The 21,049-nt window shown below is 37.9% G+C and overlaps 1 protein-coding gene across 1 annotated transcript in view; it reads right to left on the reverse strand.

Annotated features, from left to right (window-relative positions):
• Positions 1-21,049, reverse strand: part of RIMS1 (regulating synaptic membrane exocytosis 1) — a 157,603-nt gene that overhangs the window by 116,245 nt on the left and 20,309 nt on the right. The window contains exons 2-3 of the mRNA XM_053461071.1: positions 4,702-4,930; positions 3,978-3,989 (exon numbers count right to left, since the gene is read on the reverse strand). Of these exons, the coding sequence (XP_053317046.1) occupies positions 3,978-3,989; positions 4,702-4,930 (241 nt within the window). The remainder of the gene's footprint in view (positions 1-3,977; positions 3,990-4,701; positions 4,931-21,049) is intronic.

Below are 21,049 nucleotides of genomic sequence, written 5' to 3' on the forward strand. Positions count from 1 at the left end.
GCTCTGTGGGTGGCTTGGGATTTCGAAAATAAATATAAATCTGCTGATATGGAACAAAGTGAATTCACTTTATGTTATTATTTTCTAGGGGTGATTTATGGGATGTGTTTCTGGAAGAAAATACCATATTGTCCCGATTTCTAGAAAGATCAGTATAATCCAAATCATTTGTTATGCAACAAGACAAACAAGATGACCATTTGTGTACTTTGACACATGTGTTTACAAGACTTTTATTTTGGCTTCTGAATGTGAAGGAGACTCTGAATAATTTCTAGTGTCTGTTCTCGAAGACATCCAGTGATCAATGTTAGGGGTAAACTCAATAAACCACACTCGATTTAGGTCACTTGAAACTTATTTCATAAAATTACAATTTGTAAACTTGCATGTCCTCGCGTGAAACCCACAAAATTTACTAAAAAACATTCCTTGATATTATCACTAGATAACTTTACAAAAAACAAATCTAAATAAATAAAAAAATGATACAGGGGAAGAGGCAATTGTGGGTACAGATGCCCCCAAAGGACATTTAATTTATTTTAACTCCCTCGTCCTAGTAGGAAAAGGAGGTAAGTAAGCATGTGGTGGGGTCCACCCCTCCCATAACTCTCCATCCATCTGAGCAGGAAATGAGGGGTGTACTTAAGAACTATATTCCCCAAGTTGATTTAATTATCATGCCCCATCACTCAGGGGTTCAGGAGATCCTGTTTCAGTTGTATCATTGTTGTTTATTTTAATGGAGAAAAAATTAAGAAACATACAATATTATAAGGTGTTCTGGAGTTTCCAATACTTTAAGAAGGCATAACAGAAAATGCCAATGTCACAATCATTTGATAAAAAAGCAGCAGGGATAGAACTAAAATTAAAACATTGGATACCTCCTCAAAGGTACTCGCAAATTCGTTTTAGAAAATGTAGGACAGGACAACAGGGCAGCCCTTGCACTTTAAGGCCGAAGGCCACCTAATGATATAACCAAGGCTCATGGCTGGATATGACAGAATTATGTTTTTATACTTTTATGATTTTTTTGTATTTTTACCATATTTTTAATAATTAAACTGCAGTCAGGGCCACATGAAACAGCTATTTGGAGAGGTACTTTTTAATAAATATGCAAAGGAAGTGGTAGTGGCCTTAATTTTAACCCACACTAAGCAAATACTGTCTTGGGACTTAAATTAGCTTGAATCGAAAAAAAGATGGGATGGATTCAATGCTGAAGATCAAATCAATCACGTGTTAAAGTGTTCATTTCACAGGAGTGTTCATATGGAGTGTTAAATAATGTCTAGTTTATTACTCGATTACTGTATTTTTGATGGCAGAGACAGTTAATATGCCATTAACAGCTCAAGAAAGCTTCTCCTGGGAAGTTCCCAGATATGTCAATTAACCTACTTCATCGGCAGACCTGATGGCTGCCATTGTTGTCAAATCATGTGACACTTTGGGTGGCGTTTCCTAGTAAAACACTACAATGCAATAATACTTGCAATGCTATACAATGAAATCCTTTCATTAGTCAAAGTGTCAGACTGTTGGATTAAGACTAAGCCATTAGCAACTAAATTGAGCTAAGATAATATTATATACACATATACACATACATGTCTAATATACAGCACAATGTGCGCTTTCTGATCTTGCAAGTTTCTGATGCAAGGTAATTAGCATATAATTCCAGATAATACACTAATTAAAAGGTGTTATTTATCTAGTTAATAAGTATGTAAACATTACTTTACATATAGCCCAAAAGTACACACAAAAATGAGAAATAAAATCCAGAATCTCACTTACATAATGTTACGTGGGAAGTGTGGGTTACACCAATTAAACACATGCAAACAATGTGAATCTTAGGGAGAGCTATATTAAAACATAGCATAAATAATCAATTTGATAAATCTCAAAGCTAAAAAAAAAACACCAACATGCTCTAATTGTAAATGTAATCCCCATTATTACATCAAAACATATATGGAAGAAAACACAGTTAATGTGCAGTATAAAGTACAGAGAAATATATGGTTACCTAACTAAGTAAATCCTAATGTTTTAATTATTCAGCTGGGGGCCACATGTGGAATGGCTCCTAATTTACCTCTTGTCAGCAATCTTCCAATAACATCAAAGTCCCAATATTTCCCTATTAAAACAGTAATATCTCCATATAGCTATCTTAGTGATATTTGCCTTAAGCCTAAAGTAAGTATCTGAGTTTATGACAAGATGTTTAGGATTAGTCTTTCTACGGTCTGCCATGAAGGGGTGTTAACAATTCCAATCCAATGTGACTATCAATCAGGATTGAAGTGTTTTCACTGAGGTCACTGACACATTACAGAGAGAGATTGGATGGCAAATGAAAGAAAACTGTAGCTATCTTTAAGGTGCACCTAATTAATTTACATACTTTGTTCAGGATCTATGTCATACGCATTCATTCTTTCACACATACTTCCGGTGACTGAATGATAAATATTTTAACCTTTTTGGGCCAAGGAGGAGCAATACTCATGACACCAAAGTGGTAAATACATTTCTTTAACTTAGAAAACCCATTCAGCTACAATATTAAAGGCATTCATTTTTACTCATTATTATTCACACAGAGAAAAAATGTCAGTGAATGTTATAAAGGCACATTTAGCAGAGTTTAATTCATACGTCTAACCCATAATTGGTTTTGGAATTTTACAATAAACAATGGAAACCTGTCAAGTGCAGTTTGTTTTAATGATTGAAGCCTGGGCCTCTAGACCATAGCCTTCATTAGATAAGCATACTACTAGAGTACATTTTGCCTGATAGGAACAACACAGTAAATATGCATAAAGACTACTTAATGACTACTCCTTAAACAACTGTAATTTTCTAACCTATGTTAAAGGCACATCATTTTAAACTGTAGCAACATAGTTTATATAGATGTCAGATTTAATAAAATTGTACATTTTCAAAACTGTTTTCTCAAACATATTGTTTCGGTATCTTGTTGAAAGAATCTATATGTTATTGTCAACTGCTAGGCTCTTATTTTATCTGTGCAAAAGCTGATGCAAAAGCCATAAAATCCATACACTGTATTTTTTTAGCTACAATGAAACAGATACAGAACACAAATTGGCTTTTGGACCACAAGAGTAGCATATTTTTATGCTATTAGATTATTTATATCATTATAGTATAGTACAGGCATGTCCAAACTTTTTTCGAAGAGTGCCAGATTTGATGAAGTGAACATGTGCGAGGGCCGACCATTTTGCCTGACATTCTTTGAACCATTAAAATGAAATGCAAATTAACTATTTTATGCAAAGTTTATTGAAAACGACATACTTTTCATTTTGTGACTTGGATGACAAATCAACTCTGCCTTTAATATAAAAAAACAGATCTAGATTTGGGCAAATTATCTATGGGGCCTTATCAGTCCGGACCGCGGGCCGCAATTGGCCCTCGAGCCGGACTTTGGACATGTCTGGTATAGTATATATTTTGTAAGTGTTAGCATGTAAACATGCAACTGCAGTGTAATACATATCCACTATCTAAAAATAAGCTGAAAATATATAAATATGTGAGAATTCACAGTCATGTGTATACTAAAAATAGAGTTGGAAAAGGGTTCTCAGAGTTTTAAGTGCGTTTCCAATGTGTCCCGACGCACAAAAGAACCCCTTTTTTTCAGAACCACTGGGATAAGAATCACAGTTGAAAATATTCTGAGCACAATACACTACTTTTAAAGTACTAGCAAGAGCCTTTTCATGATATCGTCCTTTTAAGTCTAGGCAGCCTAACAAAATGGCTTATAAAGACGAACATCAGCATCAAAACTGTCAAAAGATATACATTCAATAAGAATCCCACGCATTATGGCACCACCGAGTTATGCATTGCAAAATATTCTAGCATTGTACTATTATATAGAAGATAAAAGAAAAAAAGATTCTAACCACTTTGTCCTCCTTTGGGAAAGCATCCAAGGAAGCAGAACAGAAGAAGAAAAGAAAGACATAATAAGTATGTATTAACAGACAGGTTTGAAAAAGGTCAAAGTTAAATTAAATGAGAGGCTTTCAGACAAGCTCACTACATAGCATTGTTAAAATACAGATCAGAGTGATGTACTATATTATGTCACGTATTAAGGACCCATGAAGCAAGACAATATAACATATTCTGAAAATAACCAAAAAATGTAATACTAAAAAGAAATTAAAATATGATAACATGAAATATATGCAGATATGTCCAGAATAAGTTTTGCCCCCCCCCCTCTTGAATCAGTGTAGTACTACTGCAAGATTTATACATTTTTGATGATTTAAAATAGTCATTTTTACCTTAAAAATACCAACCATAAAACCATAAACCTAGAAAATAATGAAGTCACTCATTTTAGGTTGTAAATTTTCCTGTGTATCTGCTCCACTCTAATGCCTACATTTTATAGACAGATAGATTAAATAAACTCATGTAAATTTATAGATTATTTTAAGTAATATACAGATAACAGAATCTCTGCGTATAATAATAGACCAGCTATTTTAAGACTTTTTTCCCAATTAAATAGTTTCTCACATTTTGTTAAATAATCCCTTAGTGTAAAGTATTACTGGTAGACTGTGTAAGGTACCATCTTTGTTAGAATTACATCTTATAAGCAGTGGTTCTCACCTCGTGTACACTTACATTGTTTGACCGCAGAGAAACACGACCTCCACATCTGGCACAAAATTTTCTTCGGCAGTAGGAGCATAAATGGCCACAGCCATCCGCAAACTTTGTTTTGTGGCAAATTCCACATGTTGGCGCATCATCCTTGTGCTCTCCTGGGTACCGACGTGTGTCTTCACCAATCTTTCTAATTTGCTCTTTATAACTTTCAAACTGCTGATGGAGTCGTCTGTGCAGAGCAGGAAAACACAACACAAAATAAAAATATTAATTACATATATATATATATATATATATATATATATATATATATATATAATTACATACAAATACAAAACATTCAACTGGCAATTTCATATATATATATATATATATATATATATATATATATATATATATATATATATATATATAAATATTTAATTACCAGTATATATAGTGGAACACTTTTACTTATCTATATGTATACATAACCACCACAGAATATCATATTTACAAGCAGCGATTCCATCCTACAAGGCAATTTGATTAGGGCTATCTAATTAAGTGTCATCAAATAAGAACCCACATGAATAAACACAATAGAATTGTGTGCTAGCTCATTGGCGCAAAGAAGGATAACAGACTTATTTTATTTTGTTAAAATTAACACTACAAGATGTATTCCAAGTCACATCAGCAACAAAAGGGTACAAGGCAGACATTTGGAGCTAACAAATTAAACTTAAACCCAAGTTCTGGCCTAGTATACACAAGCTGCATCCTTAAATTTGTATTGGGTTGGGTTTATTATTGGTGGATTTACAGAATCATTACTGAAACTCTGAAATCATCAAGTGAATTACAGGAAGGAGTATTTAAGGATTGGTTCTATTGGGTCCAATAAAAAAACGTTTTGATGTAATAAACACTTTTAATTAATATTTACTTGCGTAATGGTTCGTATGCAACTCATTCAAGACAACCAGCATTCGAGAACTCAGCAGATGACTTAAGCACTATGTAACCGTAGAACGGCCTATAAGAATGTTGATAAAACCAGTCCGAGCCTGTATGCAAGCAATTAATATACTGAGGGAGCACATTAAAACACTACATCTTCAAGTTTTACAGCAGTGAGAAGTCCCTCCTACTTGGCAGCAATACAAGAAAACTAAGTAAAAAAAGGAACAGACAACTACTCCCCTAAGACCAAATAATAACAAGAGAAAGCAGAACAGCTGTTTCTCCCCTGACCTCCTTGCCTTAAAACATAAAAACAGAAGCTCAACCGCATCCAATGGAAGCAAAATGTGCAGGTGTGCTAAAGAAAAAGTCATTTGAGACTTGCCAAGAGATCTGATCTAAGGACAAAGACTGAAGCAGCGGGAAATAACAATGATAATATTCTGGTCAAAACTAACTACCTCTGTTTGGAGATTACTTTAAATACAAATAAATGATGGTACAAGGCTTGAAATTGGGTTATTATCATTATATTAACCAATGAGATTGGCAATCTGATTGGGTCATTTTATGGGTTAAATGTCCCTGACAGCCCCTCAAAAGAAGAACGCATAATAAAGTACCGTATTTGCTCGATTATAAGACGACCCTGATTATAAGACGACCCCCCAAAATCTGAATATTAATTTAGGAAAAAAAGAAAAAGCCTGAATATAAGATGACTCCAAAGGAAAAAAGTTTTACCAGTAAATGTTAATTCATGTAAACTATTTTTTTTCATAAAAGCTATGACTGAGAAAAATATTTTTTTGTTTTTATTTCTTGTATTTTCCAACCTGTCCCCCAGTTACGCACATCTGCCCCCAGGCTTGCCACTCCAATATGGCACTGTGGCCCATGATATGCCTTTTAACCCTCTATATGCCACTGTGCCCCATGGTATGCCTTTTGACCCCCTATGTGCCACTCTGCCTCCAGAAATGCCTTATACCCCTATATCCCATTCTGGCATTTAGGGGGTTAAAATGCATATTATGGGGCAGAGTGGCATATAGGGAGGTATAAGGCATTTCAGGAGGCAGAGTGGCATTAAGGGAGTTAAAAGGCATTGTATAGAGCACTCTGCCTCCAGAAATGCCTTATACCCCTATATGCCACTCTGGCATTTAGGGGGTTAAAAGGCATATTATGGGGCAGAGTGCCATATAGGGAGGTATAAGGCATTTCAGGAGGCAGAGTGCTCTATTAAATGCCCCCTTAACGCCACTCCAGAAATGCCTTATGCCCCCATTTAACACACACACACACACCCTATACCCCCATATAACTAACACACACACACTCTCTCTCTCTCACCCCTCTCTCCCCTCTCACCCCTCTCTTACCGGTGCTTTCAGCCGGGGCAGCGGGTTGACAGCGGGGGTTTGTATGCGTCCGTCGCGTATACTTTCCCACCGGTGCGGGGAGCTCTGATCTCTGACAGTCAGGGAAGGTCTACGCGACGGACGCAGACAACCCCCGCTGCTAGCCACACCTCCTTCCGGCTGCAGCGGACGTTTTCTACGCGGATCGCGGAGACGTCAACCCGCTGCCCCGGCAACACAGCAGGAAGCACCGGTAAGTGTGTGTATGATGGGGGGGGGGTGAGACAGGAGGATCCAGGTCCCCTGCAGCGGTGCGGGGGATCTGGATCTAAGTCTCCTAATCAGACCTCTATTTGAGGTCTGATTAGAAGACGACCCCGATTAGAAGACGAGGGGTATTTTTCAGAGCATTTGCTCTGAAAAAAACCTCGTCTTATAATCGAGCAAATACGGTACTATGTGGGTATTTTAATATGAATGCTTCCAAAAAAGGGGAAAAAAACCCTACTTGAGGCAGAATCTGCAGCCCTGCAGCTGCAGAAGTCCTCCTCCTATGTGGTCTGACAATTCTTGCCACTGATTGGTTGCTTGAAGAAGCCAGTAAGTGGCCAAAAAGAGCTCCCACTGAAATCAATGGGTGCACTTTCCACACATGCCCACAGAGGTTTAAACAGACCCCCGCCTTCAGAGTTTGCCAAGCTAGTGCTGGAGCTGACTGGCAGTAAGACAACTAGCTAGGGGGTAGGCGAATTGTCAAATTAATTTGATGTAATTCTGCAAAATTGTCTCTTGCATTTGCAAAAGAGACACTACAAAAATTGTATGGCCACATCATATGAAGGTTACTTTTCAAACTTTGCACCTGAACCACATTTTTTTAGAAATACACCCTTTATGATAAACTGACAATGGAAGTATTTATACAAGCTCCCGTGTAACCTGCGGTCATTTTTCAATCTGCTGCCAATTTGATTTTGTCAGATGGGCAGCAGAATGTGGTGGATGCAGCATTATCTAATCAATTTCCTATCCTGAAATCATCCTTTTCCTCAACTACACTTACAAATGCTGCCTGAAACAATTAGCAATTTAGGGCAGAGATTAATGGGGCTTTTGATCCATTATATGGACTTTAACTTATGCTGTAGATTTCAGTAAAGCATTTGACACTGTGCCCCATAGAGAACATATACCGTATTGGCACTTTTTTCCCCCACTTTAAGACTTTAAAGTGGGGGTGCGACCTATATTCGGGGTCTAGCGCCCGACGCCCGGGACATGCAGTCCCGGGCGCCGGGCAGGCAGCGGGGTTAGGATACAGATCCCCCGCAGCGGTGCAGGGGACCTGTATCCTACTGTCTGATACGCTCAGACAGCCTCCCCTGCCGGCACTTCCCACGGGGGGGAGTACCGGCACGGGAGGTTGTCTAAGCGCATCGCACGGACGTTCACCGGCAGCGGCGATGCGCCGTTGCCGGTGAACGTCCACACGATGCATTTTAACCCCCCCGACTTACCAGGGCAGACTCCCGGGTGTCTTGCAGGGCCGGCGGAAGACACCTACGCAATACGCGTATACAACTTCCGGTGCCGGTACTTCCGCTGAGTGCCGGCGCCGGGAGTTGTATACACGATGTGCATAGATGTCCCCCTCCGGCCCCGTAAGACACCCGGGAGTCTACTCTGGTAAGTTGGGGGGGAGGACAGAGTGGCAGCATATCTCGGGGGGGGGACAGAGTGGCAGCATATCTCGGGGGGGGGAGAGGACAGAGTGGCAGCGTATCTCGAGGGGGGGGGAGGACAGAGTGGCAGCGTATCTCAAGGGGGGGGAGGACAGAGTGGCAGCGTATCTCGAGGGGGGGGAGGACAGAGTGGACGCATATCTCGGGGGGGGGGAGGGACAGAGTGGCAGCATGTCTTTTGGTGCTTTTTTAAAGAAAAAAACTTTTTCTTTAAAAAAGCACCAAACTTTTAGGGTGCGGCCTATATACGGGGGCGGCCTATAGCCGAGCCAATACGGTAAATAAATTGCAGTCTTTTGGGTTTGGATACAAAAATAGTTGAATGGATGACTAGTGGGCTACCTCTGGGATCAGTATTGGGACCTGTATTTTTTTATATTTTAATTAGTGATATTACAGAAGGCCTTAAAGGTATAGCAAAGTGCTGGGTTGTATAGTGAGAGGCATTAGTAGCTGGAAGAGGGAGGCGATTTTACAAATCTCTGGTCAGGCCTCTCCTAGAGAATTATATACATTTCTGGAGACCCCATGTTCAGAAGGATTTTGACACATTGGGCAGGAGTAGGAGAGGAGAGCTACAGAAATGGTAAGTGGTTTGCGGAACAAAATGCTCATGAAAGATTAAGGGATCTTAATATGTATAGCATGGAGGAAAGACGAGAGAGGGAAGATTTAATAGAAACACTTAACTAGCACACTTAACTGGATTTAACAAAGTACAGGAACCAAGCTTATCTGAAAGAAGTAGAAATGTTAAAACAAGAGGTCATTGTCTAAAACTGGCAGGTCAGATGCTTCCGTGTAATGCAATGAAGATCTACTTTACTGCAAGAGTAGTAAATCAGTGGAACAGCCTTCTAGCACTATAGAACCAGACCAAGATAGGTCTGATAGGGGGTTCTTACCTGCCATCAAATTCTACGTTTCTATGATAGCTGAATGCATCCTTTAAATCAGTGTTTATTCCCTCTTGCGTATGCATTCAGGGATTCAGCAGAATTTCCCCTGTGCATTTGCATCTTTCCCCACCTCCAGTCCCTAGACTTTTAGGAGATGTGTTTGGCCAAACACATGTCCTGCTTGCGGCTGTACATGTACAGTATACTCACCGCTAGAGAGCTCCAGAGTTAGTTTGCGTGTGAGTTCCGGTTTCAGCTAGACCCTCTACAAGCATGTATACAATGCGATCCCATGGGTTTCAAAAGGAACGACTGGTGAGAAAAGTGATACCACAGAGGGAGCTGTATGCTGCAGCTCTGGAGTATGTCAATAAGAATTCTTCAAAAACAAAATGTGCATCTGCCCTTTCTCTGTTGTTCATCATTTTTTTGCCACTGACTGGCTGCTTGAAGCAGACAATCCGTGCCAGAAAAGCACCACTGAACAGACCTTCGTCCACCTTACTGAGCCAGTGCTGCTGGCAAGTATATCATGTGCAAACACATGGTCGCTGCAGATATTATAGCAGGCTTTGAATAGGACTGATAAAATGTATCACTTGTTGGATCTGTCTTTATGAGCAAAAGGAGCAAGTGTCAGGAAACAAAAGGGTTTCAACTTCTTATGTAGTAGATCTATCTTGCACATGCTTCACATCTCCATAAGATGGCACTGCAGGTTGTAGAATTAAATAAAATAAGATAATCAATAATTATTACAAGGTTGTAGATCTAGTCAGCATTAAATGAAAGAAAAGTAGACCGGTCATCAAGCAGAAGTGGAAGATGTGACAACAAAAGGCTACACCAAGGATTGACACTTTTCAGCAGGTCGACACATTTGCACACTAGATGACCCAAATGGCTCTTGTCTGCTACTAGATTTTGTTATTTTCACTTAAAGGTGAGTTAAGGTGCCAAATCCACCCAGCAGCTCCTGTTTGAACTGGCTAAATGGTTTAGTCCACATAATGTGAGTTAGCAGTTGAGTTGCCATTTTCAATTCTTGTCAACTTCTCAATGCATTAAAAAAGGGTAAGCCCCTTTCGAGAGTTTCCCCTGAAAGGTATGCCAAATTCAACATATTGTATAATTCAGAGAGCTGTATTGAAGAACTCTTACAGAGTTAACTGGGAATTAAGAAGGGTCAGCTTGCCCTTTCTTGCAGGAGAAACACAATGGTCTTAAAACGTCTGAACTTCAGAATGAAGTCAACGGATGTTATGGAAAGGAATGAGTTTACTATCATAGCACACAATAAAAAGGTCCAGCTGAACAATTTACAAACTTTACATGTTTACAGTTTAGATGAACTAAAGTGTAAACTGCACTGAGCCAGCACACTTTGTGCACATAGTTTTAATATAAGCAAGGTCTGCTTGATCATTTTTTTGAGAGCTATTTACCGTATTTGCTCGATTATAAGACGAGGTTTTTTCCAGAGCAAATGCTCTGAAAAATACCCCTCGTCTTATAATCGGGGTCGTCTTCTAATCAGACCCCAAAAAAATGGCTGGGGCCATGCTGCTTACCGGTCGCGAGCAGCGTCTCTTCCGTTAGAAGCAGGAGGACAGGAAGCTTGTAGCTTCCTCACAGAACTCTATCTCCCCCTCCCTCCTCTGGGGGCGGGGCCAGAGAAGTTGCTGGTACAGCCGGTCCCCTGCAGAAGTCTTCGAGTGAGAGATCTGCAGTTCAGGTAAGGGGGTGGGGGAGGGTTTTTGGGTAAGTATGTGTGATTAATGTGTGAAGTATGTGTGATTAATGGAATGAATGAGTATTTAAATGTTTGTGAATGTGTGTTTGTGTGTGATAGCATGGATGTGTAAGGGGGGTGGGGGTTGTAGCATGGCATAGGGAGGCTGTAATCCCACTACTATCATCCCCAGGTTCCAGCATGTACTGGCTGCCTTGGCTTGATAGGAGTGTGATTGCTGTTAGCAGCAATCACACTCCTATCAAGCCAAGGCAGCCAGTACATGCTGGGTTAAAAGGCATATCATGGGGCTGAGTGGCATATAGGGGGTTAAAATGCATTTCTGGACCTCCAGAAATGCATTTTAACCCCCTATATGCCACTCAGCCCCATGATATGCCTTTTAACCCCCTATATGCCACTCTGGCATATAGGGGATATCATGGGGCAGAGTGGCAAATAGGGGGGGTATAAAGCATTTCTGGGGGCATAACTGGGGGGGCAGGTTGGCAAATAAAAGGAAATTTAAAAAATATATTTACATGAATTAATATTTGCTGGTAAAACTTTTTTTCCTATAGGGTCGTCTTATATTCAGGCTTTTTGTTTTTTCCTAAATTAATATTTTGATTTTGGGGGGTCGTCTTATAATCGGGGTCGTCTTATAATCGAGCAAATACGGTAATTCAATGTAATAACATAATGCTGATAGTAGGGGTCATGTTGCTTCTCAGGTCCTCAAAAGAGATAATCGTGCATTGCTTCCAAGAGTATCCACTGGTTTGCAGTGGATACACTGGGGTATGATGGATAGAATGTCTGTATACAGAATGTTACGGAGTTATTCTAACAAAAAACCAATATGACGGGATCTTCCACATAGATAATTAGGGGCAAACCTGCTATTACTCACCAAACACAAAAGTTGTTAGCGTAATTATCTCTCTATGCATAGATTATCAGTTCATTTTAGCGCACTTGCTGAGAGCTAGTTATCATTGTTTATCTGTCTATGGCAATGTTAAATGTTTTTGCAAAGCTATTGACTGTTCAATCAACAATAATTCGATTTAGACGGACACAATGCACAGGATATTGCATAGTCTGGGTTCATTTACCAGGATAACCTCAAAACAGATTGGTCTCAAAAACCAAGCCTGACATTTCACAGATATGATCCATTGTAAATGCATTCCAAATGTTTGTGTGATAAATGTGAAAGAAAAGAATAGAGAAGTTGTTTTAAAGAGCGAAATAATCATTATAAATTGCTTTGAAAATAATAACCCATGAATAATGGAATAATGAATAATGGAAACACTGTATCATATAAACTATTTTTGTTCTGCATCTGAGATCATGGTACAGTCATATAGCCCAGTAGTATATCAATTACAATACAAGCTCTAAGACCTTTTTCCTTTTATTGATCAGGAATCCTTGCATTTAGTTCCTTCATCCAGCCCTTATGAAAGAGCCATACTTAGGTCCTAAGAATAATATACACAATATTCATTTTTTGCTGCGCTTAAGCAGAATTTTATAGTCTAAGAACAACTAGAGGGTCTCAGGCTTACACTTAAAGCAGATCGGTTGTGTCACAGTTTTAACATAAGTAACATTATTTATTAAAACTACATATGCATTTTGCTTTTGGGTTAGCGTAATTCTTTACAAGTTATTTAGTTTGAAAGTTCAACTACAGAAGCTGAGATCAGCATTTTCTGATTAATTTCCTATCCTGAAGTTATCTACCTTTTACTGACCTAGCTCATCAAAGGCTGCCTGAACCAATCAAAAACGATCAGCAATTTATTAATTAACGAGGAGAAATAATCAGAGATCAAGAGAACACTGAGTGTAAACTTAATGTTGGTTTGTAATACAAATAATATGTTAAGTGTACCAATCAAAAGAGATGGAGCGGTTCTCATAGAAATTGCACACCATTGTATAAGTTTTGTTAGTGTTGGAATGCGAATGCATGAAACTCATTCAAGTCTGGTCAGTCAAGTTAAACCTAACCTCAAGTGACCACTTGACTTCTTAGTGAAAAGACCACAAAAACGTGTTTATTCTGAAGTTACACATTGTTTTAATAAGGATGCAATGAGGCAGATTACAAATATTAAAATACCAGGATTTTGACAATGTGCACGAATGTAAATACACAGGGTATATAGAGATGTATGAGAGACATGGCTTATACACCAAACTACAACTCTTACATACTTTTGTCTGCTTTAAATTCTTCTATTATTCATGTCCTGTTCTTGTCTCAGCATGTTCCAATTTTCCTGTATCTCTGTTTTTATCCACTTTTTTTTTTTTTTTTTATTGGAGCATAGGTTTATATACAACTGATTTATGACATATCCAACACAATTCAACTTGCTTTTTGTTTCCGACATAAATTGGCCTTAAAGTCATATATATTTTAGTAACTAGTCAGGTTGAACACCCATGATGTAATTATTCCAGCTGACTAATGCTTGAAGGGTACAAATTCATTTTGGACCATCAATTAAACACGTGAGAACAGAAAAGGTTCTTTAAGAACACGATCGTCAGAGACTTCTCGGTCATGAGTGAATCACACCTCTAAAATGGTTAAAGGAAATAAAGAAATTGGTGTACATATAACATGCATTCTGCTTCTTCATTGATATAACCTTAAAATGAGAATTACCCCACCTGCTACAGTTGCAGGCAAGGCCATATACCGACTTTGCTTTCAAATGCTTTTTTAGCACTGCCCAAGTCACTACTTCATTCATTACAGGGGGTAATTCTCAAACTTCCAAGCTCACCTGGAGTTAGGGGGTTAGCTTTTTTCTCAAATAGGTGATTTTTTCTTATGCGGACAGTTGGAACAAACCCAACCACTAACATTGTCTTTATAACAATATGTTTCTTGGTAATGAGGTTATTCTGGATGCAACATACATAAATAGAAATTATGTTTAAGCAAAGTCTCTTCCGCTGAGTTTCAAATCTTTTTAAACAATGACATTTTGAATAGTTAAGGCAATCACAACATACATAAACAACAATTATCTTATTAAATTCTCATATCTGCATTATGCTTCTTTCATTAAACAGAATCCACTAAATCGTGTATGCTCCATATTCCAAAAGCAAATACATAAATCAGCCAAGGAAAAAAGGAGACTTAAACTTCCTGTAATCTAAAATATTAATGTACCCATCAATGTAGAGCACAAAAGCACCAAAAGAAGAATGGATCAATATAGATTAATGTTAAGAAGTAGAGACATAAATTATTAAGGCGCAGTGCGTTTTATCTACAGCTCTAGTAAAGAATATTAGCAATTGCATTGAGCCAGATGACAACCGGATTCTTTTTTTAAGCAGAAAAGGGGTTCTGTCTGTATGTCTTGGCAAGCAACGCAAATAGATTAATATCAGTTCACCCCATCATCATATAAAAAAAAACACATAACTAATACAGAAAGAAAAAATATAAGCTAAAATATAAGCGAATATTAACTCATGTTTAAGTTTATATTTATTAAGCTTTTTAATAATAAAATTTAATTTTAGCTTACATTTTTCTCAAACAAGAATTTTCTGAAAAAAATATTTTTTCGTGAGACTTCAACTTTAAGTACAGAGACTCATGAACCTTTATTCAAAGACAAAAAGGTATGCATTAAGAATCAAGGTTGAATAGATGGACATATTTGAATCTTTATTAGTCTCTGTCTTGGATGAACTCTAAATGCATACATTACTGGTAATCACAAATTGAATAGGTACGTGCAGTGGCTATTTAAAGCTATTTTATCTATAGACGGGGAAGCCCAGACATACAAGCCATTGTATGTGCTAGGTTAGTACAATGTTCATTAGGAATTACAATTAATATGACTACATACTGTAAAGGTAATAGAATGGGACATCATAATGGCTCTTAAATTTTTTGTTTCAACCTTTTTAAAAACCTTTACCCATTTATTTTTAATTCTTCTCATTGTACAGCATACTTAAATATACTGGCACTAATTATCCAATAAGAACAAAGTGTGGTACCCAGGACCCATCACCCCAAGTAGGGTTAACACTTTCTTGGGAAATACGTCAGTCATTCTTGCTTGGTTATTTCTATGATTTATTCCATTTTTTAACTGCCCATCAGCTGAATGTCAGCAAGTTTTTGTGGACTTAAAAAAGTCTGCAGGCTGTCACAAGCTTCTGGATAATAATCACTGCCTTACGCATATAATGCAGAGCTTACATGGTCAGTCATGCTGAGTTATGACTACATTTGGCTACGGAAACAATGTTACATATAATGTTTTCTACAGTATGTATGTCTACAGAATTCTGAGTGTCTAAAAGATTTACATTTTTATTTAAAAATGTATTTTGGAGCTTAAATATTTGTATTTATTGGTTTAGATATCTAACATCGTTTTGAAGTTTGATATTCACCTTTTTAAGCTGTGGAGATAATGAAGCTTCCTTGTACCCAATTCTATTCACCTTTCCAAAAAAACGAAATGGACCATTAACAAAAAAGAACAGATTTATTTCCCCTTAAGCTGTAGTATATTTTCTATACACAGAATTCCATAAGGCGCAATTTCTAGGCTTTTTTACATCAGATTTATAGGTAGCACTTACACTGCTAGCTAACGCAGAAAATAATTAATTTAGTTTTACTGATGGAACGGCTCAGCGCTCAGACCTCATTACCATAGCCCTCTCTTCCCAAAGACCAGCCTTACAAAAAGAACATATACAGTGCTCTCAAGACACCAATGCTAAAGCATGATCATCTAGATCAATTTCCCAATGTATAAATCATTGACAAAGATTAAAGGGAATGTGGATGACCATACAATGCTTCAGTGCGCTGCTATATTTAACACCATTTTTATTTTTTACTGCGTATTTGATATTTATGATGTGTTTTATTCAGCTCAGACGCTTCTACATATCGTAAAAAGTAATGAAACATACGATCTTTTGTTAGGTGGAGGACTGAATACGCATTATGGTCATCTGTAAATGTTGGCCATTACGGAAAGTTATTTACACACCATATGTTGTGATCCTGTAAAACAATGAAGGTTGATAATTAAACCACCCTTTTTTTTAGCCAAAAGTAAAGTTAGTAGAGGGGTTTCAAAAATTCAGCATCCTGGCAGAACAAAACCTTGCTTTACAGCCTAAAAATAAACTGTTTTAAATAAAATTGGGGTACATTTTAATGTTTTAATTATATGATTCAATCAGAGCCAGTCTGGGGATGAAAGTAAATGCTGAATGACACTGGCATGGCTACCGAATGGATATACATAGCCACACACTACACTCTGGCAGTCCCACGACATGCAGCTGTTTGTATCCAGCCCGGACTTTTCACTCACTCTCTTTGCTGACCACTTCAACTGCATCTTCCTCTTCTATCTTCTCCCTTCTCTTCTCTCTTCTATCTTCAATCCGTAATTTGGTATCTTCTTTCTTCGTCCACATCTCCACAGACATAACTCGGCAACTTCCGCCAGTGTATGAGAGTGAACGTGGGCATCGGCCAAAAATGTTGTTCCTGAATTAAAAATGCCCCCAAACTTTCAGCCGTACGAAATGGGCAGGGAACGAAATTCGAAGAATTCATCTGAATCGTTTTTGGCCCGTTTGCACATGTCTAGTAATTCGAAAGAAACTTGATGCCTACATTAGAAAAAGAATTCCAGAGACACTTCACAGCTATCAATTACTTACATGAAAATTGACCACACCCACTGGCCCAAAGCTCTGCCCACTTTGGCCAACCTATATAACTAGCATAATTTAGCTCTGCTAGTTATTATGGTGCAGATTATATCACCAACACTACCATACATCCTTGGTATGTGGTAGATACATTTGCAGTGCAGCATCTATATCAGGCTGGTGAATTTTATCATCTTTAGGAGGGTTGGGTATCAGTGGAGACTATGGTAAATGGCACTTTATTAAAAAAAAATATGTTTAGAACTTTTACTTTTATGGGATAGTTCTAGGTACATATAGAAACCGGAGAGAAGTCTTGATCAGCTGGCAGTCGCCTAAAACGGGGACATCTTGTCACCCCAGGTAATAAAATACTTGATGCTCCGTCACTATAGGATTTAATCCATTTACTACTTACTTTACAGCCTTAATCTGTAAGTATTCTTAGGGATGTAGTAAAGAATAGGTTTAACTCTGTCAGATGTTTTCTTAAAGGGGGCAACTATCTGGTGGAAATATTTTAGATTTAGGAGCCAGCCAAATAATGTAGGACCCAGATGTTTACAAACAATGAATACATTAGTTTGTAATATATTAATATTATATTAATATATTATATTATATTAATATATATTATTAAATATATAGATTTCATTGGTAAATAATGAATTTAATGAAATGAAAGATAAATACACAGATTAATTGATTGCTAATTTAATAAATAATTGATAAACAAAAACAAGCAACAGAATTACAAACAAAGTAAGTACATTTATTTAATTTGCTGTTATGTTATGTTTATAGATGCTTCAACTCTGAGCAGGACTTCTGTTCTGTAGCTCCTATTAATAAGTTAAAGCCGGCATCTTGCCACAAGTAAATTTATATCTCCAAACACTTTGGTGCACTTCAGGCCCTGAGTATGGTACACTCAGAAGCAATTTCTAGTCGCTCAGACCAAGAATGCCTGGGTTTTCGCAATCCCTGGCCAAAAGTGGCTCTGAACTAGACCTGAGGGCAGTAAACTAAGATTTCTGCACAGTATTTAAAAAAGTAAATCTAGTTCTAATTCTTAAACAATCATAATGAAAACCAACCGAGTGTTCCAACAGATGACAACCTCCGCTACTGCACTTCACTTCTGCCGGGGCTTCTATGATGGAGCACCGGCGTCACATGACCTTCCGGTGCTCAGTCATAGAAGCTCTAGCGAAAGTCCCGGCCAGCAGTGAAGGTTTACTGGCTGCCCCCACTAGACACCAGGGAGTATGGGAGGGGGGCATAAGGAATATCAGGGGGGTGTAAGGCATATCAGGGGCATAGTGGCTTATAGGGGGATATAAGGGATATCAGGGGGGCACAGTAGCATATAGGGATATAAGGCATATCGGTATATGGCATATTAGGGGGGCAGAGTGACATATAGGAAGGTATATGGCATATCTGGGAGGCAGAGTGGCATATAGGGGGATATAAGGCATATCAGGGTGGCACAGTGGCATATAGGGGGTATAATGCATTTCAGGGGATACAGTGGCATTTAGGGGGTATAAGGCATATCAGGGGGCACAGTGGCATATAGGGGAGTATTAGACATATCAGGGAGGCAGAGTGGCAAGCCTTGGGTCTGATGTGCAGAACTGGGGGGGGCAGGTTGGCAAATAAAAGGAAATAAAAAAAAGAAATGCATTTTTCTCAGTCAGTTTTTATTAAATATGAAAAAAATTGTTTACATATGAATTAAAACCTAGTTTGAGAAATACTGTGTTTGGGTTCTTGTAGCTTTTATTGTTATGTCAGTAAAATAAGAAGGGAATTAGGGAAATGCCATTGTGATAGAGATAAAAGGGTTAATGACACGTTAATGTAAATTTTACGTTTTTGATGTTTGTTTTTAACACCCAATTTGTTCATTACATTATTTTAAATAAACTAAAAATGTGCACATTCTTTTTTTTGATCCGATTAATCGGAAAAATTATCGGCCAACTAATCGATTATGAAAATACTCTAGACCCAATACTGTTCTTGTTAGCATACCTTGGAACTTGCCAGGTTCCACCTAGGGGGTTTGGGTTATCTTCAATTTACAAGTTGGGGAGCAGCATTTGGTCACGCCAACTCCCTTCCCAGGTTATGCCACTCCAAACTACTCTTTGGCCCTCAAGGTCTAACTGGGGCTAGCCTTACCCCTATGTGCAGCTAGCCCTGCCCTTGATCACAGCCAAACCTCGCGATAGGGGAAGCTTTGGGAGCCGGCCCTGGGAGGTTTTTAAGTATGCTTATTGGAAACGAAGTATGTATGTATGTATGTAAGTATTTTGCAAATTATTTGTAAAGTGGCCTCAGGGTGAATAATGAATAATGGCATGAAACAAAACCACCGAAAAAGCCCCATACTGCAATCACACAAAACCATTCAAAAAACATCCATTTAAATAATTAAACACCAGAGCATTCATTTCACAATGTTATGCTTCATTACAAAAAGCAGAGGCTCGTGTGGAATCATTTGCCTACTTTTTACCACTAACATCCCTATGGTGCAAGTCTTTATACAAACATATATTTTTTTTAAATGTAAGTGCCACTGCATTTTGTAAAACAGATATTAGCTTAGCATTTTACCTTCAAGACAACAATACATTCATTCATAACTATTATGCACAAATCACTACTTTCCTGGCTCTAATAGAAAGGCGGATTGGAAGTCAAATCATGGGGAATTTTTCCATACCTCCCAATGTTTTAAATGGCTACAGAAGGACCCTTGATTTAGGGGCTTTGGCTAGGAGCATGGCCATGATACAGGGTTTTATCAAGACTTTTTGTGTGACTGTATATTATTTATAGCAAACTATGAAACTAAGGCATTTAAAATAATAATAATGTATTTTATTTACACATTTTCATTCACGAACAATTTTTATATGCTTCACACGCATAGTTTTGAGGGCTATAGAACACTGCAATACACTACAGCCCACCACACATTCTGAGCTGTTCGAAAAAAAGGGACATTAATGAAAGAAAGAGGGGTTGTAGGAGATGGGTCCCAAAAAAGGGACTTCATAAAGAGGGACATTTGGTGGTATGTAATACAGACGTGCACATGATAGCGTCTCGGCCATTGGACAAGTTCTGTGATGCAAAACTTAAGCCAAGGAGTAAATGGGTAATTCTCCAGCACTATGCATATTAGGATGAATATAATTTATAAAGTGTTTTCAATTTTAGATACCTTTCTAAAACTTTCTAACTTCTAATAGAGCTACAGAGATTTCAACAGCTCTGAACAATTATGTAGAGTATAAGTTTATCCTCATATAATTTGTCTGAAAATTTGCCCCAACATCACTTGACTAGTATTGTCAATATATCAAAAATCAATCTTAATGCAACTGCTATACATTCAAGCACCTTCAGGATAAGGAAGGATCAGTAAAAGCTGTTACTTAAATACCACGTCAAACATGATATATTATAGATACTAGCAAAAAATAAAAAGAAACTACTTCTGGATTTCGCACTTGGCACAACCCATAAAACTATAGCAGTCCTTCATTAATATCAAGTGATCCAGCATGACCAGACAGTGTGAATTTTGGGCAACTAAATGTATTTAATGAACACTGCTCATTTAACCCTAAATTAATTTAAGGATGATGTAATTTAAAACAATTAAAACATTAAAACGAGGGAATAATTACATAGTCTTATACTTGTTCCATGAGAGCTGACGGCTCCTATAATTACAACTACATTAGAAGCTCTTCCCAATTTTTGCCAAGGCGATGCCTACAGTATTTACTAATAAGGAAATCATAGTGTTCCGTCTAATTATAGACTAATGTAAATTCCTCTAATGCTGCCGTGCATGATTCTGCTTTCCATGCTTACACTCTAAATATCAGAAGTGGATGA

This window comes from Spea bombifrons, chromosome 3 (genome assembly GCF_027358695.1).
Source record: "Spea bombifrons isolate aSpeBom1 chromosome 3, aSpeBom1.2.pri, whole genome shotgun sequence".
NCBI lineage: Eukaryota > Metazoa > Chordata > Amphibia > Anura > Pelobatidae > Spea > Spea bombifrons.